Raw genomic sequence first — 25652 nt, forward strand, 5'->3', positions numbered from 1 at the left:
CCTCTCTCCCTTCCTCTCTCCCTTCCTCTCCCCCTTCCTCTCTCCCCTTCCTTCTTCATCCCTTTCCCTCCTCCCCCTTTCTCACCTTTCCTCTCCCCCGCCCTTTCCCCCTTCCCTCTACCTCGCCTCTTTCCCCGCTCCCTCTGTCCCTTCCCTCTCCCTCTGCCCCCTCCCCTCTCCTTCCACCCCTTTCCTCCTTCCCTTCCCTCTCCCCTTTCCCCTTCCTCTCCCCCTTTCCCCTTCCTCTCCCCCTTTCCCCTTCCCTCTCCCCCTTTCCCCTTCCTCTCCCCCTTTCCCCTTCATCTCCCCCTTTCCCCCTCATCTCCCCCTTTCCCCTTCCTCTCCCCCTTTCCCCTTCCCTCACCCCTTTTCCCTTTCCCTACCCTCACCCCTTTTCCCCTTCCCTCACCCCTTTTCCCTTTCCCTCACCCCCTTTCCCCTTCCCTCACCCCCTTTCCCCTTCCCTCTCCCCCTTTCCCCCTCATCTCCCCCTTTCCCCTTCCTCTCCCCCTTTCCCCTTCCCTCACCCCTTTTCCCTCACCCCTTTTCCCTTTCCCTACCCTCACCCCTTTTCCCCTTCCCTCACCCCTTTTCCCTTTCCCTCACCCCCTTTCCCCTTCCCTCTCCCCCTTTCCCCTTCCCTCTCCCCCTTTCCCCTTCCCTCTCCCCCTTTCCCCTTCCCTCTCCCCCTTTCCCCTTCCCTCTCCCCCTTTCCCCTTCCCTCTCCCCCTTTCCCCTTCCCTCTCCCCCTTTCCCCTTCCCTCTCCCCCTTTCCCCTTCCCTTTTCCCCTTCCCTTTTCCCCTTCCCTCTCCCCCTTTCCCCTTCCCTTTCCCCTTCCCTCTCCCCCTTTCCCCATTCCCTCTCCCCCTTTCCCCTTCCCTCTCCCCTCTCCCCCTTCCCTCTTCCCCTTCCCTCTTCCCCTGTCCCCTTCCCTCTCCCCCCTTTCCCCTTCCCTCTCCCCCTTTCCCCTTCCCTCTCCCCCTTTCCCCTTCCCTCTCCCCCTTTCCCCTTCCCTCTCCCCCTTTCCCCTTCCCTCTCCCCCTTTCCCCTTCCCTCTCCCCTTCCCCTCTCCCCCTTTCCCCTTCCCTCTCCCCCTTTCCCCTTCCCTCTCCCCCTTTCCCCTTCCCTCTCCCCCTTTCCCCTTCCCTCTCCCCCTCCCCCTTTCCCCTTCCCTCTCCCCCTTTCCCCTTCCCTCTCCCCCTTTCCCCTTCCCTCTCCCCCTTTCTCCTTCCCTCTCCCCCTTTCCCCTTCCCTCTTCCTCACTTCCCACCTCCTCCTTCCCTCCCCCTTTCCTCCCTCCCTCTTTCCTCCCGTCCCTATTCCCCCTTCCCACTTCCTTCCTCCCTTCCCTCTACCTTCTTTCCCTCTTTCTCCCTTCCCTCTTCCTCCCCTCCCTCATTACCCCCTTCCCCCATACCCCCACCCCCTTATCCCCCTCTTAACCCTTTCCCTCTTTCCCTTCTACCTTCCTCCCTTCCCACTTCACTGTTTACCTTCCCCCTTCCCTCTTTCCTTGCGTTTCCCCTTCGACCTACCCCATCCACCCCCTACCAACCTTCCCTCTCCTTCCCTTCCGCTCCCGCTCCACCTCTCCTCCTCCTCCTCCTCCTCTTCCTCTTTTCCTCCTCCATCTCCTCTTCCTCTTCCTCCTCTTCCTCTTTTCCTCCTCCCTCCTCGTCATCTCCTCTCTCGTCATCCTCCTCTTCCTCCTCCTCCTCCTTCCCCTCCTCCTCTGGTGCCCACCCGATCGTGGCGCGTGGGGTGGGGGTGTCAGATGTCAAACTTCACGTGATGTGTGTGCGTGTGTGTTTGTGTGTGCACGTGCATGTGTGCGTGTGTTTGTGTGTGCACGTGCATGTGTGTTTGTGTGTACGCGTGTGTATGAATGTTTATATATGTGTGCGTGCGTGTTTGTGTTTGTACGCGTGTGTATGAATGTTTATATATATATGTGTGCGCGTGCGCCACTAGTTACATAACCTGTAACAAGGTTATTTTTTCAGTACCAAAAAGTAAATTTGAAGGAGTGTAAGGTCAGCCTCTGTGTGTGTGTGTGTGCGTGTGTGTGTGTGTGTGTGTGTGTGTGTGTGTGTGTGTGTGTATTGATTAGTCGGTACTTTTGGTACCTTAGTGATATCCCAGCCTTTGCCACCACCTTGCCCCCCCCCTCCCATCCAACCTGTGCCACCTCATCTCCAACATCCGCAATTTCCGTTCCACCCTTTGCCATTTCCCCCATCATTACATCTTTTCTCCCCCTTCCCCCCCGCTCTCTCTCTCTCTCTCTCTCTCTCTCTCTCTCACACACACACACACACACACACACACACACACACACACACACACACACACACACACACACACACACACACACACACACACACACACCCCTCTCTCTTTCTTTCTCTTGCTTTCTTTATCTTTCTCTTTCTATCTCTCTCTCACCTCCTCTTAACCCCTCTCTCTCTCACCCCCTCTCTTTCTCTCTTTCCTCTCTCTCACTCCCACTCTCTCTCTCTCTTTCTCTCTTTCTCTGGTCACACATGTCAGTATAACGATTATAATTATTGTTGTCTTAACTCTCTCAGACTAGATAACCGCAACCCCGCAGTTACTGCTGATGTTTATATTGTACTAGTGTGCTTCTGTTTCTATAAAGTAGCAGGAAGAGGGGATCAGTCGCCGGCTGGGTCCTGTCTGGGGACCGAGCATCAGCCCCCTGGGGCTGACACTCCAAATGGAGATTATCCTCTCTGTCAATATTGTCGAAAATATAAATACAATCCAGTTATCCGCAACATAATTGCCCTGTTGGTCACACGGTGTTACGAGAACTCTGAGAGAGAGAGAGAGAGAGAGAGAGAGAGAGAGAGAGAGAGAGAGAGAGAGAGAAACACGACCCTCATGCCATCCAGTGTCAAGGTTAGTTAGGTAAACAAACAAAGTAATGGCGGTTGTACTAGAGCTTGTAGACTTTAAATATGTAATCTGACACTACACTTCGTAAACTGATACTTATACATTTTTTGATGACTGACTTTAAGGAGATAATGCCTCGTTTAAAAACAAGATTGAATTACTCTGTGATAATATCCACGCGGAATAAGTAATTATTAGCTGAACGCGACGTAGCAATTGTTTAGATGTGAAATAATAATAGTAATGAGAATGATGTTAGTATGATAATAGTAGTAAGGACGATAATTGTAATAATTAATAATAATTTGTATCGAATGTTAAAGAATCATTAGATAGTATTTGAAACCTGTTCTTCACGTAACTTTCGTTTTATGAACACGTCAGGTGTACATTTGAACAGCTCTGACAAGTTTTACCCAAAGTGACTTTGCCCGACGGAGAAAAAAATAATATAATTGATTAGTTCCTATGTCTGCTATGCCTACTCCCACTCTTACTGTTACTACTGCTCCTCTACTCCTCCTACTCCTACTCCTACTCCTACTCCTACTCCTACTCCTACTCCTCTGTCACTCCAACTCCTACTCCTGTCACTCCAACTCCTACTACTACCACTCATACTGTTACTACTGCTCCTCTTCCTCCTCCTCCTCCTCCTCCTCCTCCTCCTCCTCTTCCTCCTCCTCTTCCTCCTCCTCCTCCTCCTCCTCCTCCTCCTCCTCTTCCTCCTCCTCCCTCCTCCTCCTCCTCCTCCTCTCCCCCTCCTCCTCCCTCTCCTCCTCCCTCTCCTCCCCTCCTCCTCCCTCTTCTCCTCCCTCTCCTCCCCTCCTCCTCCCTCTCCTCCTCCCTCTCCTCCTCCCTCTCCTCCCCTCCTCCTCCCTCTCCTCCCTCTCCTCCCTCTCCTCCCTCTCCTCCCTCTCCTCCCCTCCTCCTCTCCCCCTCCTCTCCCCTCCTCCTCTCCCCTCCTCCTCTCCCCTCCTCCTCTCCCCTCCTCCCCCTCCTCCTCTCCCCTCCTCCTCTCCCCCTCCTCCTACCTCTCCCCTCCTCCCCTCCTCCCCTCCCCTCCTCCTCCTTGTCATCTTCCTCCTCCTCCTCAGTCTTCCTCCTCTCCCCTCCTCCTCCTCTTTCTCCTCTTCCTCTTTCTCCTCTTCCTCCTCCTCTTCCTCCTCTTCCTCCTTCTCCTCCTCCTCCTTCTCTTCCTCCTCCCCTCCTACTTCTATGCCTACTTCTACTCCTACTGTTACTCCTGCCCCTCCTACTACTACTCCTCTGCCCCTCCTACTCCCCATCCTCTTCCTCCTCTTTCACCTCCTTTTCCTGCTGCTGCTGCTACTACTACAACTACTGCTGCTGCTGCTACTACTACAACTACTACTGCTGCTGCTGCTGCTGCTGCTGCTACTACTACTACTACTACTACTACTACTACTACTACTGGTACTACTACTACTGGTACTACTACTACTGGTACTACTACTACTACTACTACTGGTACTACTATTACTACTACTGGTACTCCTCTGCCAACCCCACTCTCCCGCACCACTTCCCCTCCTCTAGTGCCTCCTCCTCCTCCTCCTCCTTCCCCCTCCCTTACCAATATAGTAACACGGTAATTGTATAGATTTTATAATAAACTCCAAACGATGGTAATCGCATTGCTGGGGCAGCTGCAGCAGCTGCACCTGCTGTGACAGAGGCGTGGGTGGAGGATCCGGCCGCCCCTCAGCCACCACAAACCTCTCCTCAGCCCCCTCAGCCACCACCAAGCTCTCCTCAGCCCCCCTCAGCCACCACCAAGCTCTCCTCAGCCCCCCCTCAGCCACCACCAAGCTCTCCTCAGCCCCCCTCAGCCACCACCAAGCTCTCCTCAGCCCCCCCTCAGCCACCACCATGGTCTCCTCCGCCCCCTCAGCCACCACCATTGTCTCCTCAGCCACCACCATTGTCTCCTCAGCCACCACCATTGTCTCCTCAGCCACCACCATTGTCTCCTCAGCCACCACCATTGTCTCCTCAGCCACCACCATTGTCTCCTCAGCCACCACCATGGTCTCCTCAGCCACCACCATGGTCTCCTCGGCCCCCCTCAGCCACCACCATTGTCTCCTCAGCCCCCCTCAGCCACCACCAAGCTCTCCTCAGCCCTCGTCAGCCACCACCGAGCTCTCCTCAGCCACCACCAAGTTCTCCTCAGCCCCCCTCAGCCACCACCAAGCTCTACTCAGTCCCCCTCAGCCCCCCTCAGCCACCACCAAGCCGCCCCCCCTCAGCCATCATCAAGCCCCCCTCAGCCATCATCAAGCCCCCCTCAGCCATCATCAGGCCCCCCCTCAGACACCACCAAGCCCCCCTCAGACACCACCAAGCCCCCCTCAGACACCACCAAGCCCCCCTCAGACACCACCAAGCCCCCCTCAGACACCACCAAGCCCCCCTCAGACACCACCAAGCCCCCCTCAGACACCACCAAGCCCCCCTCAGACCCCACCAAGCCCCCCTCAGACACCACCAAGCCCCCCTCAGACACCACCAAGCCCCCCTCAGACACCACCAAGCCCCCCTCAGACACCATTAAGCTCTCTTCAATCCCCTTCAGCCACCACCAAGCCCCCGGCAGCTATCACCAAGCCCCCCTCAGCTATCATCAAATCCCCCTTAGCCACCACCAAACTCCTCAGCCACCAGCAAGCCCTTCTCAGCCACCAGCAAGCCCTTCTCAATCCCCTCGAGCCACCAGCAAGCCCCTTCTCAGCCACCAGCAAGCCCTTCTCAATCCCCTCGAGCCACCAGCAAGCCCTTCTCAATCCCCTCGAGCCACCAGCAAGCCCTTCTCAATCCCCTCGAGCCACCACCAAGCCCTTCTCAATCCCCTCGAGCCACCACCAAGCCCTTCTCAATCCCCTCAGCCACCACCAAGCCCCCCTCAGCCACCACCAAGCCGCCCTCAGCCACCACCAAGCCGCCCTCAGCCACCACCAAGCCGCCCGCAGCTACCACCAAGCCGCCCTCAGCCACCACCAAGACCCCCTCAGCCACCACCAAGCCGCCCTCAGCCACCACCAAGCCGCCCTCAGCCACCACCAAGCCCCCCTCAGCCACCACCAAGCCCCCCTCAGCCACCACCAAGCCCCCCTCAGCCACCACCAAGCCCCCCTCAGCCACCACCAAGCCCCCCTCAGCCACCACCAAGCCCCCCTCAGCCACCACCAAGCCGCCCTCAGCCACCACCAAGCCGCCCTCAGCTACCACCAAGCCCCCCTCAGCCACCACCAAGCCCCCCTCAGCCACCACCAAGCCGCCCTCAGCCACCACCAAGCCGCCCTCAGCCACCACCAAGCCGCCCTCAGCTACCACCAAGCCGCCCTCAGCCACCACCAATCCGCGCCCTCCCTCAGCCACCACCACCAAGCCCCACTCAGCCACCACCAAGCCCCCCCTCAGCCACCACCAAGCCCCCCCTCAGCCACCACCAAGCCCCCCCTCAGCCACCACCAAGCCCCCCTCAGCCACCACCAAGCCCCCCTCAGCCACCACCAAGCCCCCTCAGCCACCACAAAGACCCCCTCAGCCACAACCAAGACCCCCTCAGCCACCACCAAGCCCCCCTCAGCCACCACCAAGCCCCCCTCAGCCACCACCAAGCCCCCCTCAGCCACCACCAAGCCCCCCTCAGCCACCACCAAGCCCCCCTCAGCCACCACCAAGCCCCCCTCAGCCACCACCAAGCCCCCCTCAGCCACCACCAAGCCGCCCTCAGCCACCACCAAGCCGCCCTCAGCCACCACCAAGCCGCCCTCAGCCACCACCAAGCCCCCCTCAGCCACCACCAAGCCGCCCTCAGCCACCACCAAGCCGCCCTCAGCCACCACCAAGCCGCCCTCAGCCACCACCAAGCCGCCCTCAGCTACCACCAAGACCCCCTCAGCCACCACCAAGCCGCCCTCAGCCACCACCAAGCCCCCCTCAGCCACCACCAAGCCCTCCTCAGCCACCACCAAGCCCGCCTCGGCCACCACCAAGACCCCCTCAGCCACCACCAAGCCGCCCTCAGCCACCACCAAGCCGCCCTCAGCCACCACCAAGCCGCCCTCAGCCACCACCAAGCCCTCCTCAGCCACCACCAAGCCCTCCTCAGCCACCACCAAGCCCTCCTCAGCCACCACCAAGCCCTCCTCAGCCACCACCAAGCCCTCCTCAGCCACCACCAGGCCCCCCTCAGCCACTATCAAACCCCCGGCAGCTATTACCAAGCCCCCCTCAGCCACCACCAAACCCATCACACCCACCACCAAACCCCCCTCAGCTACCTCCAATCACCCAGGCACCTGCAGCCACCCGGCGCCTGCAGCCACCCAGCCCACCTTATTAAACCCCCTCCCCCTCCCCCCACCGCCTCCGGAAGGCGTTGTCGGATCACAAAGTCCTGCGGAGATACAGTTTCGTGCAAAAGTCTTGAAGCATTTCGTTTCTTCGAGATGATTAAAATCGTCTGGCGAGTGCTGAGAGAGAGAGAGAGAGAGAGAGAGAGAGAGAGAGAGAGAGAGAGAGAGAGATATTGGCTCTTTAGCGGGTAGAGGGAACACCAAGAGGTGACGAAAGGCTACTCTGTTTAAAACTTCCATTACAAACAATAAAGTCGAAGGTTTGAGACTACGTCATCTAAAAGAAAGTCGACAAAATGCTCCTCAGGGACGTCGGAGGGGACCGTCTCCCCTCAAGTTGCGTCTTGAAAATATACACAATATTGTTATGTTCTATGCAACTTGATGATTGTATTTTGTATTTCCACAATGGAAATGTATTATACAGTACGAAATACAATCGGAGGAATAGACGTCCTTACTTTAACATAGGATTTTGGAAAATTCACTTAATTTTTCAGCGAACTTTATGTATTTTATTCTGGTGTAGAACTTCGGATGATTTTATTATGTGAACTATGGGTGGGGCGAGGTGGACCCCGTGTTGAACTGGACCCCACCCGGCCCAGACCCCGGCCGGCTGGGGTCACAGGACTGTAGGGTTTGAAGATTCGATTTTTCAGAATTTATGTGATAATCTCAATCGAGATAGAAGCGCTGGAGGACCGTACCGGACCGGAACCCCATCGTCAACCGGCAACCGATCCTCGGTGTCAGCTTAACGCCACGCTGACACTCGAAACTCCCGTGTCGTGTGACAACCTACTGGTTCCTGTGTCATTTGTTGGGGGAAGCCACGAGATACCGTTGTGACCCGTTATATATATATATATATATATATATATATATATATATATATATATATATATATATATATATATATATATATATATATATGGCGTCCGTCACGCTACAGGTGTTAGAAAATGGGGGAAAATGTGTTTAATCCAAGGCCAAGCATTTTTATTCAGCCGTCATCGCAGCTAGGAAGTTAGTGGCAGCTACTAAGGCTCGTTTCACACGTGTCGACTTTTCGCCGTGCGCCGTCCACGGCACGACTCTCAAATCACCAATGGACGCTTTTACACGTGGTCATGACGTGTGAAAGCGTCCATGGACACCCACGGCGTTATGTCGTGGACGACGCACGGCGAAAAGTCGATACGTGTGAAACGAGCCTCGGGTCTGGTGCTCCTTGACGGTCTGGTGCCATTTCAGCGACGTTTCCTGAAGGAGGAGAAGGTCGAGGTCGACCTTTGGCTTTCACCGGTTGGTTGCAGGCGGGAATACCCACTCGAGCGAAGTCTGGGCGGAGGCGAGCAAGTACTACATCCTCTCCTCCTCTCCTCCTCTCCTCCTCTCCCTCTCCTCCTCTCTTCCTCTCCTCTCCTCTCGTCTTCGACAGAGCTGCTGCGTCTGTTCATCTTGCCTCACTGGCGACAAAGTGCAGATGCTCGCTCTCTCTCTCTCTCTCTCTCTCTCTCTCTCTCTCTCTCTCTCTCTCTCTCTCTCTCTCTCTCTCTCTCTCTCTCTCTCTCGTGGTGTGTGTGTGCGCATGCGTAATATAGATAAACTGTATTGGCATTTCTCCTCATGAGAGCTGAAAGCTCGCATATTGTCTGCTCCATAGGTAAATACTATGACTTCACACACACACACACACACACACACACACACACACACACACACACACACACACACACACACACACACACACACACACACACACACACACACACACACACACACACACACACACACACACACACACACACACAAACACACACACACAAACACACACAAACACACACACACATTCCCTTGTCCAAGGGAGACAGTAAAAGCTTGAGTGGATTTTTGTCATGCCCTAAGCGAGGCGCGTACTCTGTACTATAGTGTGGGCAGCCTCAACTCTACCAAACTAGCAACCCGTGTGTGTGTGTGTGTGTGTGTGTGTGTTTGTTTGTTTCGCTGTGAATCTCGCCTTGGGGACAGACTGTCCGAGTCCTGGGATCAATCGCCCGTCCTCTTAGCCCTCCATCTTTCCATCCATCCATCCATCCTTCCATTCATTCATCCGTCCGTCTAATCTGTACGATTGTACATATTGCCACACTCAATCCGGCGACACCCTTAATAAAACCATAAAAAACTTAACCAGAATTGAATCATTAGCTGTCGATCATGACGTCATATGTCTCCATTGCGTGACGTCACACCCTGGGTGCCAAGGCGAAACGTGTGACGTCACTTGGAATAAAAGATTTGAATCAGAGCGTCACCGTGATGGGGACGTCACGGAGGCTCGGCAGGATGTGACGTAGATGTGACGCTGGTCCCGAGTTCGAATCTGGGCTGAATAGAATCGTCTAGTTTGCCTGAATAAAGTATGTCTCTCGGGGTTAGGCTGTATACCTTTCTTCTCTTTTCAGTTTCTTCTCTTTTCCGTCTCCTCTCTTTTCTCTTTTCCTCTCTTTTCCTCTTTTTCTCTCTTCCTCTATTTTCTTCTTTTCTTTTTTCCTTTCCTTTCTCTTTTCTCTCTTTTCTCTTTTCCTCTCTTTTCCTCTTTTCAGTTTCCTCTTTTCCCTCTCTTCTATTTACTTTTGCCGCTCCCCTTCGTTTGTCTCCCCCTTCCCTTTCCCCTCCCTTCCTCCTCCCTTCCCCTTCCCCCTTCCCTTCCCCCTTCCCTTCCTCCTTCCCTTCCCCCTTCCCTTCCCCCTTCCCTTCCACCTTCCCTTCCCCCTTCCCTTCCCCCTTCCCTTTCCCCTTTCCTTTCTCCCTTCCCTTCCACCTTCCCTTTCCCCTTTCCTTTCCCCCTTCCATTTCTCCCTTCCATTTCTCCCTTCCCTTTCTCCCTTCTCTTCCCCCCTTCTCTTCCCCCTTCCCTTCCCCCCTTCCCTTCCCCCCTTCCCTTTCTCCCTTCCCTTTCTCCCTTCCCTTCCTCCCTTCCCTTTCCCCCGTCTTCTTTTTCCCTCTTTCCTTCCCCCTCTCCTTCCCCCCTCCCCTTCTCCTCCCCCTTTCCCCTCCCCCCCCCTCTCAAGTCAGGGCATAATCACAAGAAGCGTCTTACTGGGGGCAGATAACTGTGATTGCACAAGTGGAGCATCTTTCACAAGAACGGCCGACACATTGGATAGTGCCAGTTGACAGTGCCGCGCTTGCGTGTGCGTGCGTGCGTTCGTGCGTGCAAGCCCGAACCCCACGACGGTAAGGGTTACCGAACCAGAGTTGAAAAGATCGTTTAGGGACGTGGGGGGTGGAGGGGGAGGGGGTGGAGGTGGACCTTCGCCCTCGTCAAGTGGTACATACTTGAGGAAGAGCTCCAAGAGGTGGTCCTTGAGTGTTTGGGTGTGGGTGGAGCGCTGGCTTTGGATTGCAGGGCCCCAGGTTCACGCCCGCCCTGACGCCCATTTTTCGATTTAGCTGTGTACGAGTACACACACACACACACACACACACACACACACACACACACACACACACACACACACACACACACACACACACACACACACACACACACAGTGGTTAGAGTTCCCGGCTGCCACTACGGAGGTCCGGGTTCGAATCCCGCCCAGGACTGAAATTATTTCAGTATTGCTGCGCTGCGGGTTGTTACTCCAATTCTCGTAGGCGGGGTGTTGGGGGCGATGTGTGCGTGTAAGGTCACAGCATTACCCATAGATCGGTCATATGTGAGCTCTGAGCTCTCTTCCGAGAGGGAAATAGCTGTCGATCACTAGTCCAACACGTGATCCAAGACCATGGTGAATCTCTCTCTCTCACACACACACACTCACACACTCACTCACTCACTCACACACACACACACACACACACACACACACACACACACACACACACACACACACACACACACACACACACACACACACACACACACACACACACACACACACACACACACACACACACACAGAGTTGGATTGGATAGAAGATCTTGATCACGAGTGTTGGTGGAGGTCATTTCTTCGAAGTGAGAGTTACCGACTTCACCACGTGCGTTGCATGGCAATTAAAATTACCCTTCATGAATCGACTGCTACCTCGCCACCTCGATGAAGTGTGAAGTAGCGACACACACACACACACACACACACACACACACACACACACACACACACACACACACACACACACACACACACACACACACACACAGGCAGCATATTCAGTCACTGTGGCGGTATCGGAAGCGTGCTGGTTTTGTATTCACTTAGTTGTGGGTTCGAATCCTGCACTCCTATCTTTATCCCCAGGATTGACTGTTACCTGCCCCGAGAGTCCAGGCGCTTAGGGAAAGAGGTGACTGCTTCGGCCGCAGCTACTCAGCGCCTCCTGGCGTAGTAGGCACCTCACCTTCTATCAGACATTTCGTTTTCTTTATTAACAAAAAATCCCACCAGCGATGGTGCGTGACGGTGGGGGGGAGGCAGATGACGATCACCTGTGGAATCCCCCAGTGGTCACAAAGCCCCACGTGGGCGGGGGGAGGGGGCAGGCCCACTGGTCACCCTGTGTTGGGTGCTCGGCAGCGGCCTGCATGTCTGAGCAGCCCTTTTCAGGATCCACCCTATTCATTTCACATGGGGAGAAGGGACGAGGAAAGGCGCGCTAAATATACTTTGCCCTTCTTACACATAGCTTGGGACTCCCTCTCTCATCAAGCTTATTGGTCTGTAGCCACAACGGTAAAACTAACACAAGTAACAGATGGAGAGAGGGAGCAATAATACTCCCTAATCTAACCGACCCAGCCTACCGCTCCCTAGAATCCCAAATGTAGAAGTACTACGACCCACTTGGGCACAACCCACTCCCGGCATCCCTAGCGGAGTCCCCCAAGCATACCAAACGAGGTCCACGAGGCGTCTCGACGTTCTTCAGTACCAAGAGCTTTCGGAGAAGTATTGGGGTACCGCTGGGAAGACTTGGTACTTGGTATCAAACCAGACGAAGAGTACGGGTGATTTACTTGAGGTATTCTAATGGGTCAAGGGTTTTAACGAGTGTTGCAGGCAAGGTCATCATATTAAGACAGCAGAGCAGGACTCGTAGGAATTAGTTTTTAAATTTGATCAATTTAGGTCTAAGAAGGAAATAGACAGTGGTTGACGAATGGAATAGACTTAGTGACTTAAGAGAAGATCAGATGATTTTAAGGATGGAGATAAGTGGTAAGGGACATGGAACTCCCTAGTGTAGGCCTTATGGCCTCTTGCAGTCTCCTCTATTTTTATGTTCTGGGATTGCTCCTCAGGTGTCACGTGACACGCACAGAGGAACTCATTGCCGGAGTAGAGCAGTGTTGCCGAGAGCGGTTTGGAATGAGAAGGGTGGGTTGTCGATGCGTCCATCGAAATGGATTGAACCTTCAGGCTGCAAGGAGGAGACCTCGGGAGATCAAAAGTTCCCGGAGGAGGAGGAGGAGGAGGGAGGAGGAGGAGGAGGGAGAAAGGAGGAGGAGCAGCAGCAGCCGCGAGGAAGTAAGAAATATGTAAGAGAACTGTCGGCTCCATTGACGGATGATGAAATTGGTCCCCACCCCACCCCCATTTACCCCAACTCCCTTCCCCCCTCCACCGATCTCCCCCACCCCCTACTCCCTCATCTCACCCTCCTTCCTCCCCCCATTCCTCCCTCCTCCCCCATTCCTCCCTCCTCCCCCATTCCTCCCTCCTCCCCCATTCCTCCCTCCTCCCCCATTCCTCCCTCCTCCCCCATTCCTCCCTCCTCCCCCATTCCTCCCTCCTCCCCCATTCCTCCCTCCTCCCCCATTCCTCCCTCCTCTCTCCTCCCCCATTCCTCCCTCCTCTCTCCTCCCCCATTCCTCCCTCCTCCCTCCCTCTCTCCCTCTCCTCCTCCCTCCTCTCTCCTCCCTCCTCCAGGTTCCTCCTCTCTTCTCCCTCCTCTCTCCTCCCTCCTCTCTCCTCCCTCCTCCCTCCTCTCTCCTCCCTCCTCTCTCCTCCCTCCTCCCTCCTCTCTCCTCCCTCCTCCCTCCTCTCTCCTCCCTCCTCCCTCCTCTCTCTTCCCTCCTCTCTCCTCCCTCCTCTCTCCTCCCTCCTCTCTCCTCCTTCACTCCTCCCTCGTCCCTCCTTCACGCCTCCCTCCTCCCCCATCCTTCCCTCATCCCGCCCTCCTCCCCATCCTTCCCTCATCCCGCCCTCCTCCCGCCCGCCTCCTTCCTTCATCCCGCCCTCCTCCCTTCATCCCGCCCTCCTCCCTTCCCCCCGCCCTCCCTCCCTTCCTCCCTCCCTTCCTCCCTCCCTCTCTCTCTCCTTTATCTCCTTTATCTCTCCTCTCTGCCTCCTCCTCTCTCCCTCCATCCATTCTCCCTCCTCTCTCCTCCCTCCTCCCTCCTCTCTCCTCCTCCTCCTTCTCTCCTCCCTCCTCTCTCCTCCGTCCTCTCTCTCCTCCCTCCTCTCTCCTCCGTCCTCTCTCTCCTCCCTCCTCTCTCCTCCGTCCTCTCTCTCCTCCCTCCTCTCTCCTCCGTCCTCTCTCCTCCCTCCTCTCTCTCCTCCCTCGTCCCTATCCTTCCCTCCCTCCTCCCCATCCTTCCCTCATCCCGCCCTCCTCCCCTCATCCCGCCCTCCTCCCTTCCTCCCTCCCTCCCTCCCTCTCTCTCTCCTTTTCTCCTTTATCTCTCCTCTCTCCCTCCCTCCATTCTCCCTCCTCTCTCCTCCCTCCTCCCTCCTCCCTTCCTCTTCCCTCTTCCCTCATCCCTCCTCTCTCATCCCTCATCCCTCCTCTCTCCCTCCTTCCTTCCTCCTTCCCTCTCTCCTCCTTCATCCCTCCTCTCTCTCTCTCTCTCTCTCTCTCTCTCTCTCTCTCCCTCTCCCTCTCCCTCTCTCTCTCTCTCTCTCTCTCTCTCTCTCTCTCTCTCTCTCTCTCTCTCTCTCTCCCTCCCACTCTCCCTCTCTCTCTCCCTCCCTCTCTCTCTTCCCTACCTCCCTCTCTCCTCCTTCATCCGTCCCCTCTCTTTCCTTCTCCCTGCCTCCCTCCTCCCTCCTCTTTCCTCCTTACCTCTCAGTTTCCGTTATATCTTCATATTGCCCTCCCCTCCCCCTCCCCCCTCTCAGTTCCCTGACCTCGTGGTCCTCGCCATCGACCTCGTGGTGGTCTTCTTCTTGGCCATATCGATCTCGTCCTTGCCTGTCATCGTTCTCGCTGATATTGATCTCGTGGTCTCGCTCGTGGGGTTTCTTTTGCAGCTCGGGTTTCCAGGTTTGATGAATTGTGTCCTCGATGACGTCATCGCCTTCTTTGCCTGGCCTCGCTGTCTCTCCCAAGTTCAGGTCCTCGTTCTCGATCTCGTCTTCGTCCTCGCATCACGGTCTCGACCTCACTCTCGTTCATTATCTCGTCCTGTTCAATTTAATTTAGTTTAATATTTTGATTTTGATTTTTTTAAATTTATATTTAATATTTCATTCCTCTGCGGGAATATCCTTGCTGTCCTCGACATGGTTCTCGACCCCTTTGCATTCTCGTCCTCGTTTGTCTTCGTCCTCGTCTGGTCTATCGTTTGTCTCTTCGTTCTTGTTCTCATCTCTTATTATTGGTGACATCGTCGTAAATAATGACGTCATAGACATGTCATCATAGGCGGCGTCATCGCTATCAGTGAGTCATCATTGACGTCATTGGTATTGGTGACGTCATCGTTAGCCTTCTCCCCCTGTCCCTTCCCCTTCCTCTTACCCTCCCCATTCCCTCTTCCACCTCCCCTTTCCACTTCCCCTCCCTCTCCTCCCTACTTTCCCTCTCTCTCCTCCCCCTTCCCCTCAGTCTTCCCCTTTCCCCATCATCTTTCCTTTCTCTTTCCCTGTCCCCCTTCCCATTCCCCACTCTATCCCCCTTACCTATACCCCTCTCTTTCCCTCACCTTACCCCCCTTCCCTATGGCCTTCCCTTTCCCTTTTCCTGTCTCCTCTGTCCCCTTCGCCATCCCCCTTCCCCCCATTCCACCCCCTTTCCCACCCTCCTTCACCTTTCTCCTTCCCTTATACCCTTTCCCCTTCCCCTTTCTCTTCCTCACTCCCTTTCCCTTCCTCACTCCCTTTCCTTCTCCTTTCCCCTTCCCCCTTCCTTATTCCTTCCCCTTCCCCTTCCTTCTCCCCTTCGTTTCCCCTTTCTTCCCCTTCCATTTCCCCTTTCACCCTCCTTCTCCCCTTCCATTTCCCCTTTCACCCTCCTTCTCCCCTTCCATTTCCCCTTTCACCTTCCTTCTCCCCTTCTTTTCCCCTTTCACCTTCCTTCTCCCCTTATTTTCCTCCTTATTTCTCCCCTTTCTTTCCCCTTCCCTCGCCCCTTTCCTCTCCCCTTCCCTCTCCCCTTTCCTCTCCCCTTCCCTCTCCCCTTTCCTCTCCCCTTTCCTCTCCCCTTCCCTCTCCCCTTTCCTCTCCCCTTTCCTCTCCCCTTCCCCTTCTCTTTCCCTTTCCCTTCCCCTTCCATTTCCCCGTCCCCTTTCCCCATACCCTTTCCCCGTCCCCATCCCCTTCCTCTTTCCCTGTTGCCTTTCTCATTCCTTATCCCCTTCCCCTTCCCCGATAAAAGCAGCGCTTTTGGCGAGGACGGTAGAGGTGGTGGTGGAGGAGGAGGAGGAGGAGGAGGAGGAGGAGGAGGCGGCCCAGCGGGGAGCGGGGGAGGGGGTGGGGGATGAGTCAGGCAACGTTCAATGTAAAGCAACTGTTGAGGCAGTGACGAGCCTCGCTGAAGGTGGAGGAGGAGGAGGAAGAGGAAGAGGAAGAAGAGGAGGAGGAGGAGGAGGGGGATGAATGCACCAGACTGCCGGCCGCGCCATGAAGAGGGCCTCGAAGTGGGAGGAGCAGGTGTTCGAGGGCGACTCCTAAATGTATGGAGGAGGAGGAGGGAGAAGGAAGAGGAGGAGGAGGGCAGAGGTCCTTGAGAACCTTTTCAGGTCAGATGTGTTGCTTCCAAAGCACAGCTAAGTTGGCTGGATGTGGATGGTAGTGGAAGATAGATGAATAGGGTTGTGTCGGTGAACATGGATTTTGTGGATGAGGGAGGGTGGGTAGGTAATAGTGGATGAGGTTGATGTGGGTGGCTGTGGGCATGGTAGGTTGTATGGGGATTTAGGTGGGTAAGTATTTATTATTATTATTATTTTTTTTTTAGTATTATTAGGTGGGTATTTTTTTTTGTCCTTCTTCTTCTTCTTCTTCTTCTTCTTCTTCTTCTTCTTCTTCTTCTTCTTCTTCTTCTTCTTCTTCTTCTTCTTCTTCTTCTTCTTCTTCTTCTTCTTCTTCTTCTTCTTCTTCTTCTTCTTCTTCTTCTTCTTCTTCTTCTTCTTCTTCTTCTTCTTCTTCTTCTTCTTCTTCTTCTTCTTCTTCTTCTTCTTCACTTCTTCTTCTTCTTCTTCTTCTTCTTCTTCTTCTTCTTCTTCTTCTTCTTCTTCTTCTTCTTCTTCTTCTTCTTCTTCTTCTTCTTCTTCATTATCTTCTTCTTCTTCTTCTTCTTCTTCTTCTTCTTCTTCTTCTTCTTCTTCTTCTTCTTCTATTATATATATTATTTGTATTATTAGATGGGTGAATGTGGGTAAGGTTGTTTTGGGTGTCTGAATATGGAAGATTGTGTAGATGGTAGGAGTGGATACAGATGAGGTCACTGGATTTTGTGAGTTATTAGAAGGATATATTTAGGTAAAGATAATGTAGGTGTCTGAAATTGTGGTGTATATGGAACTGTATATTGGTGACTATCAGTGTGTTATTGGATAACATTCAAAACCACACACCCAAAATGCTACAAGCACTTTGCACCAAATGTCCAATTTTACCTAGCCAGAATTGACTGCTGGACCGAGGTAAAAAGGCTGAATTGTGCCTATGCACCAGGGGATCAGCATGTGGTCCTGCATTGGGCCATTAAGGGTTCTCTTAAGCTTTTACATATTTTCATATTGTTAAGGCAGGAAGGAGTGAAGTGAATGAATGAAGTGTGAAGAAAAAAAGGAGTGAGGATTCTTATTTCATTTATATAATGATTTTGTTTATCGATTTATTTATTTGTAATCCTCTGTAATTTATTCTGTTATTTATTTTCTTTATTCTTACTAATGATTTATGTAATTATTTTGTTTATTGATTTATTCTATTATTTTTTTATTTATTCATACTCTAATAATTATTTATTTGTGTACCGTGTACTTGTTCAAATATTGGTTATAGAAATATGGATAGTAGTAGTGATAGTATAAGTTTCTGCATTGTTTGTGCAATAAATTGTGTTTTGGATTTTTTATCATTGATGAGATTGATGATAATTATAATTATTATTGCTAAAAGTTTCACTTACTGGAAACCTGGAGCCCCACAGTAGCTGGTAATAATCTCAAAGCCCCCACATTGATCTCTCTGGGAAGAAATGTTGGACAGTTCTATGTGTTGTTAGTGTGGGAATGTTTCTGTGTCACCAACTCATAGTATTCGGAGGGGAACAGTTGCCATTTTTTTTAGATGTTATGCGAAAAGGAGGAAATACAGTCAAAGGTTTTAGATCATGAGCCCAGTCAGGAGACTGTGTCTGCCTCTCAGGACTGTACATCACTTTGGAGTTGAGTGTCGATGGGTTCTAAAGACAGGGAACTGGGAAACGAGTCTTTCTGACATTCATCTCGCAGGTACCTGTCATAGATCCCCGATGGGTGATGATATATAGGATATTATCTTATAGTTAACATTATTTTTTGTCAATGATTTTGAACGATTCGAGTTGCTTGAACAAGTACAGTTGTTCAGTATTAACATGTGGTTGTATCAGTAACATTGTGAAATTTTATACAAAGATGTTAGATGCTTGTACTTTATTGAGGTCATATTGATGTTTATTTTTGTTACAGGATGATGATGAAGTGGCCAACAAACATGAGTTCGAGTTGGGTGACTGTTTGGATTACATCAGTGCTGGCATGGAGGCCATTGTGGATGATGAAGTCACGAAACGTTTCTCAGCTGAAGAACTTACGGTACTTATTACATTTCTGCTGTGGTTATGTATTTACCTAATTGTAGTATACAGGAAAAGGAGCAATGCTTGTTTCCTATTCTCTAATTATTATTTATCCTACCTAGACTCAATTTCATGTACAGTTCCAACTTAATCTATATCCTTGATTTCCAATTATCATATTTAGATTTGAATTTGGGTATTGTTTGATCTTGGGCTATATCACTTCCTAAGCTATTCCAGGTGTTTATGCATCTATATGGAAAACTGCATTTCTTCAATTTTTTTAGACGTGTAGTCTTAATATGCTCCCATGACCTCTTAAATCCCTTCCATCTTTAATCTGAGATCTCCTCTGTCAGTGCAATATATCCCCTTTAGTGACCATAATACTGTAATCTTATCAACTCTTTCTCTTCAATCTTCCAAAGTTGGCAGACCCAGTGCTTTTAGTCTCTCTCGTGTGCTTTATCTCTCAATCTTGCTTATATCCTTCACTCTGTGTGGGGACCATACTACTGATGCATATTCCAGTCTTGGGTGGATTAGAGTATCAATGTGCGTGTGTATTTACCTAATTGTAGTATACAGGAAAAGAACAATGCTCATTGGGTCCCATCTCCTATTCTCTAATTTTCTAACCTACCTAGACTCAAATTCATGTACGTTTCCAACTCAGTCTATATCTTTAATTTCTAAATGTATTTGTTTTTCTGTTTCTAATGTATTTTGAGTAATTGATACTATACAGTGCCTTCTGTAGACATATTTGCTCGATATTTCACCTGTCACTTAGTCATTCTGATGAAAACATACAGTTTGTTTTATTTATTAATCTTTTTACTGACCTAAGAAAATGGTTCAGGAGAAGAAAAATTGACAAAGAACAAGTTATTTTGCATAAATTTTACATTTTACATATATGTAAATCTTAATATGGAACTTGTGTCCATTTTCCTTTGTATAGTATTATTTCAATTGATGCTGTGTACACTACAGCCAAACTAGTTTATTAACATTAAATGTTTGAACACAAGAACTCTTGTGTACATCTTGAAGTGTCACATTGCAGATATTCTTAACATGTGGTTTCTTTCAGTCATGGAATCTTCTCACCCGCACCAACTGCCATTACGAGTTCATCAGCGTGCGACTTACAATCTTTTGGGTTGTGGGATTTCTGGTGCGGTACTTCCTCCTCCTGCCACTTCGCATTACTATACTGCTCTTTGGGGTAAGTTGGCAATTGCTTCACTCATTGTATTCTTGTCAGGAAGGTAATATAACTTCCTTTCAATCCACTGAGGCTCAGAGGGTTCTTGTAAGCTGAATAGATTAGTCGGGTATTTGGACAGAAATCAGTAACTGCTATGAGTTGAAATTTTTTTGGAGGGTTTGTAATCCTATGAGACTCAAGTGTTTTTGTAAACTAAAAGAAATTGTCTGATTGATAAATTAGCTATTTACCAAAGATCCTGTCCACCCTTTAAAAGGAGGAAGACCATATAGAAGCACACACTTTTATCATACACAAATAATAGTCTATTCAACCACATATTAAAGTGGCTATTGGGACTAAAAGGGTTATTTGAGATAACTTTTTATCTTTCAATAAGGGCCCAGAATTTTCTGTGAAAACTGAATTACTGGCATTGGTTTAAATAAAATCATAAAGGTAGTTATTTTGCCTGAAAAAAGGTTAAAGAGAGATAAGGCACTGTATGTCTCATAGAAGGCCATGAGCCCAGTGGTTGATTAAAAAAAAGTTTTGTATTGTGAAGGGTCATCTCAGGTTCATTGTGGCTGGGGAAAGGGATAATCCTTTATTCATGACATACTGAAACGGGAGGGGCATTAATTAGGTTATAATGTGTATAAAGTGTGCTTTGACATGGTCACCCCCCTTGTAAGAGGGAAAGTGCCTTTGGTGTGTATGATGGTGATTTGGTTTAACGTCACACACTTGCCTTCAACTGGGAGGCTAGGGTGGTGCCCCTGACAGTGGACTTTGTAATGTGGAATTTAATGAACCATGCCTGTAGTTCAACTCGCCCCCGAGCAGGGTTCGAACTGTCATCATCTCGACCATCGCTGCAAGTAATGATGAAGGTCGAGTTGTTGACTGTTCAAAACCAATTAAATTCCACGCTACAAAGTCCTCTGTAAGGGACACTGTCATAGCCTCCTAACAGGGGGGGGTTTCTGACATTAAACCAAATCATTATATACACCAAAGGCCCTTTCAACAACTGGAATAAGAAGGTAGAGTATGTCACTGCAACAGAGATGTTAAACTACTTTTATTTCAAAGTGTATTAATTGAAATGTATCTGCATTATTAATGTGTGTACAACAGATTGGCGTTATGGTCATCATGACCATCGTTATTGGGTTGTTCCCTGATGGGCCCTTCAAGAGATGGATGAACAAGCGAGTCTTCCTCATGACGTTCCGCATTTTGGCGCGGGGCTTTTCTGGGGTGGTCACGTATCATAACCGCCATAACCGACCACACTCGGATGGCATCTGTGTTGCCAATCACACCTCGCCCATTGACTGTGTAGTCTTGTCGTGCGACGGCTGCTACTCTTTTGTTAGTTGATTCAATTGGTTATTTGGGAGTCATTTGTGTGGTTCACTCATGGGTATGTTTTGACAGACTACTGCTTCCATTATAAGGAGGGAAAAGCCCTTTGATATGTATGGGAATTCTGATGTGGATGTGCTAAATGGTCACTTCTTGATCCCCTTGCTGTGGTAATGTCTCTTAACCTCTTGAATAGGAAGATGCGTATGTGTGTGTCGTGAGCCACAAGTTGGGTATATGAGGTGTCTGCTTCCTGATTATATTTACTTTGTAGTTGTAGTTGAGTGACCCCTGTATTCAGTGAACAGGGTTGCTCATGTTTTTTGTGATGTTATATTCATTCAGGGTGAAAGAGAATGAATATCATAGCAGTAACTTGATATTTTGTAATACATGTATTGTGATGCATCATCGTACATCAGGCAACCTCGTGTGTATGCAAATATTTGACTTGTATTGAAGAGGTTAATCTTAATAGAATCATCTGACATTAGCCAGAGTAAAATCCATTTACTCTTTTATCTTTGCAAAGGATCTGATTAGAATAATCACTATATCAATTTCTGTAAAACAGAATAAAATTTTAAATGGTCAGAATAAATTATATGGGGTGTTCTCTGTCGGATCAACTAGTGCCTAACACCCACATCTCTCCGATTTTGGTGAATTTTGGTTTATAGGTATTTTTAGGGCTCTAAACACATTTCTTAAATTTTAAGGTCAATCCAAACAAATGTTCAGGAGATATGACTTCAGATATTTTGAGGTTATATGAGAGGTCACTAACAATTAGTGACCAATAAATAGGGTAATAAAAGTCATAGTTATATAGATGTATATATATATAATATATTTAGAATCAGAAAAAGACAAGGAATCCAAATATCAGAGTTTTAGAACTCTAGGTTGAAAAATAAAAAATCCCACTTTAGCAAAAATTTGAGGTCAAGATTTGACCCCTGGGGTATCAAAATTGAAAAAAAATATATATATATATATATATATATATATATATATTTTTATATATATATATATATATATATATATATATATATATATATATAGATGAGAAAAATGAAGGCATAAGCTTTGGCTATTAGAATAAATATAAAAGTTTGTTTATGATAGTATTTTTCATATAATTAAAAAATAAATGAGCACCATATTTATACGTTGTCCGTCAACTGTACTTATTTTTCACACTAAGCTCCTAATCTAATTGATTACCTTTATCTTAATAAAAAACTTGTAAATGAACACCATGTATTTACAAATTGCATACAAGCATAAGCATTATATATTGCATAAGCATAATTACAACAAACATAAATTAGTTTAGTAAAAAAATTTATTTGATACATATACACCAAAGGCTTTTTTCCCCTGTACAAGGGAGGTACCCAAAAAACAAAGGCATAAAATCTATTTCATCCACAGCATACTTTACTCCCATTCACCCCCCTCCCTCCCTCTTATCTTGGCTCCTCCCGGATGACGGCTCATCCCTACATCTTGCCCACTGCCCTTGGCCAGAAGCAGTGTCATAAAACACAGCACATCCACAGCAAGGCTGCTTCATTATATTGGCAACCCCCTTCTCTGTCCCCTCATGCAGAAAAAGAGAAGACATGGAGAAATCCCTTCGGGTTACATCAAATGATTTTTTCACGCATACTCCCTCATCCCCCATACCCCACCCACTCCCTTTCATACATCACAGCATCATCCATACACAACCGTTCTCTATTCACCCCTATTTTCTGTCTTCTCCCTTCCTTCCTCAACAGACATTCCCCTCTTTCCCAATGCCCCTTTTACCCCATCCATCCATCTCATCCTTGGTCGCTCCCTCATGTTCACTTCTTCCACCTCTGCCTTCCACACCTCTTTTACTAATCTTTCTTCACTCATTCTTTCCATGTGTCCAAACCATCCCAATACTCTTTCATCAACCCTATCTCCCAATTCCCTTTCCAACCCCGTTCTCCTCCTCACCTCCTCATTTCTCACTCTATCCAGTCTAATAACCCCTATCATATTTCTCAGGTACCTCATCTCATACAGGTTTAAACTCTTCCTCTCTTCCTCTCTTATGTTCCATGTTTCTGCCCCATACAGTGGTGTTGGCACAATCATTCCTTCATACAATCTCCTCTTAGCTATTGGTTGCCAAATGTTAGTGACCTCTCATGTGAGCTCAAAATATTATGAAGTCTTATCTCCAGAACAGTTGTTCAGATTGCCCTTAAAATTTCAAGAATGTGTATAAAGCTCTAAAGCTATACATAATCCAAATTTCAGCAAAATAGGAGAGATAAGGGTGATACTTTTTTATTATTATTATTTTTTTTTTTATCTCACAGAGAATGCCCATATAGAGTACATCACAATTGTGAAGGGGTAGAGATTGACATTGACTATGGAGAGAAGTGTGAAATGTTGGTAATTTTAGTCTTTTTCTTCATATGGGATGAATTGCTTTTGGTTCCTTAATTATACTTTTAGTTGATATGTTAATGTATCTGTGGTGTTTGAATATGCAGAGTTGTGTCTTTAATGTAAACTTTTGTGCTGTATTTGTATACCTTTCAAGAACCTCTTGAAATTTATTTACATTCATAACTATATGATAGGCACCCTTGAAAATGCCATATTTGTTGAACTTGTTTGACTTGTATGGGTGTAGATTTCTCAAGTGGGTTTAAGGAAGGTTTGCCACCTAATGAAGTTCTGGGGCAGAAACATGGAACATAAGAGAGGAAGTCTAAGTGTGTACGAGATGAAATGTCTGAGAAGTATGGTAGGGGTTACTAGGTTGGATAGAGTGAGAAACGAAGAGATGAGGAGGAGAGCAGAGGTTGAAAGGGAATTGTGAGATATGGTTGATGAGAGAGTATTGGAATGGTTTGGACACATGGAAAGAATGAATGAAGAAAGATTAGTAAAAGAGGTGTGGAAGGCATAGGTGGAGGGAGTGAACATGAGGGGGCGACCAAGGATGAGATGGATGGATGGAATAAAAGGGGCATTGGTAAAGAGGGGAATGACTGTTGAGGAAGGAAGGAGTGAATGGAGAAGAGTTGTGTATGGATGATGATGTGATGCATGGGAGTGGTTGGGGGATAGGGGGTAGAGGGGGTGTGTGAATTATTTTTTTGACGCAACCTGAAGGGATTTCTCCTCGTCCTCTCTTTTTCTACATGAGAGGATGGAGAGGGGTGGTTACTGATTTAATGAAGCAGCCTTGCTGTGGTGTGCTGTGTCTTGCTACATTGCTTCTGATCCAGGGCAGTGGGCAAGATGCAGGGATGACCTGTCATCCAGGAGGAGCCAAGAAAAGAGAGAGGGAAGGGTGGTGAATGGGAGTGGAGTGTGTGGGGATGAAATGGGTGGGAGTGGATTTATGCCTTTGAGTTTGGCTACCTCCCTTGTAAGGGGGAAAAGACCTTGGTATATGTATGTATGTATGTATGAATTAAAAACTATGTATAATAATTGTAGAAAATAACAGGACCCCACAAGTTTAGCTTCTTTCCAGTATATTACAGTTAAGTGAATATGTTTAGGTGGATCACTTGAAGAATTGTCACCCTAGACTTCGACAGGGTGACAATTCTTCATGTGGGCCATCCTAGGGTGACAATTCTTCATGTGGGCCATCCTAGGGTGACAATTCTTCATGTGGGTCATCCTAGGGTGACAATTCTTCAGTTGTATAAGGTGATGACAATAAGCATAACCCCCATTCAACTTAACCTAACCTAACCTAACCTAGCCTAACCTAACCTAACCTAACCTAACCTAGCCTAGCCTAACCTAACCTAACCTAGCCTAGCCTATCCTAGCCTAGCCTAGCCTAGCCTATCCTAGCCTAGCCTAACCTAACCTAACTTAACCTAGTCTTTACTCCACTGTTGATATTCGGTGTACTGGGGTGACAATTCTTCTAGTGGAATCTTATGGGGTGACAATTCTTCATGTGGGTGTTCTGGGGTGACAATTCTTCATGTGGCCTGGTGAGGTAAATATATATACACATACATGTGTATATATATATTTAAATGCGAAATTTTATTTGTATGGGTTCAGATCTTGGACAGAATGTGTTCATGGCAAATTGAGACTGTTGAGAATAGGCATTGCACCTTGGATGCATCATGGAATCATGTTCCAACCATGAGAATATGGCTTACATTTTTTTTTTTTTTTTTTTTTTTTTATGCATTTGTCTATGTGGTAGTATCCAGTTAAATAGATCTGTGTTTGTCTGGCTGTTGTCTCCCTTAGAGTAAGTTATATTTGTGGGGTTCACCATTAGTGTGTGTACTATTTCTTGGTGTGCAAGAGGAGCTAAATGTGGGGTTACTCCTGAATTGTTGCAGATGTTGGTTCTTGTAGTGTGCACCTACATTGTGGGCTGCCTACCAGACAGCCCGGTAAAGAAGACCATCAACAAAAAGGTGTCCATGTTCTGCTTTGAGTTTCTTAGTGGGGCTTTGTCTCTTGTTTGCACGTACCACAACCGAGAAAATGTTCCAGAGGGTGGAATCTGTGTGGCCAACCACACAACCCCCATTGACGTTCTAGTTCTCGCCTGTGACAATACGTATGATCTGGTATGTATTTTGTAATTGTGGGGGGGAGTTTTTAGTGGATGCTACAGTTTACCAATTGTGTTTTGTTTAATCTTCTTGGCTTACTTGACATAGTTTTTGATACATGTTCTGAGAGA

General features: G+C 49.0%; 1 protein-coding gene across 4 annotated transcripts in view; it reads left to right on the top strand.

The window, feature by feature from the left end:
• The window catches only part of Gpat4 (Glycerol-3-phosphate acyltransferase 4), a 69749-nt gene that overhangs the window by 34293 nt on the left and 9804 nt on the right, over positions 1–25652 (top strand). For 2 of the 4 annotated variants that reach the window (XM_076187528.1, XM_076187518.1), the window contains 3 exons: positions 18227–18352; positions 19433–19567; positions 20690–20926. In XM_076187528.1, coding sequence (XP_076043643.1) covers positions 18227–18352; positions 19433–19567; positions 20690–20926 — 498 coding nt within the window. Of the gene's footprint in view, positions 1–18226; positions 18353–19432; positions 19568–20689; positions 20927–25302; positions 25537–25652 lie in introns of all 4 variants that reach the window. The other 2 variants (XM_076187522.1, XM_076187532.1) reach the window with 2 other exon arrangements.

This window comes from Oratosquilla oratoria, chromosome 1 (genome assembly GCF_046742065.1).
Source record: "Oratosquilla oratoria isolate Oo_2021 chromosome 1, ASM4674206v1, whole genome shotgun sequence".
Lineage (NCBI taxonomy): Eukaryota > Metazoa > Arthropoda > Malacostraca > Stomatopoda > Squillidae > Oratosquilla > Oratosquilla oratoria.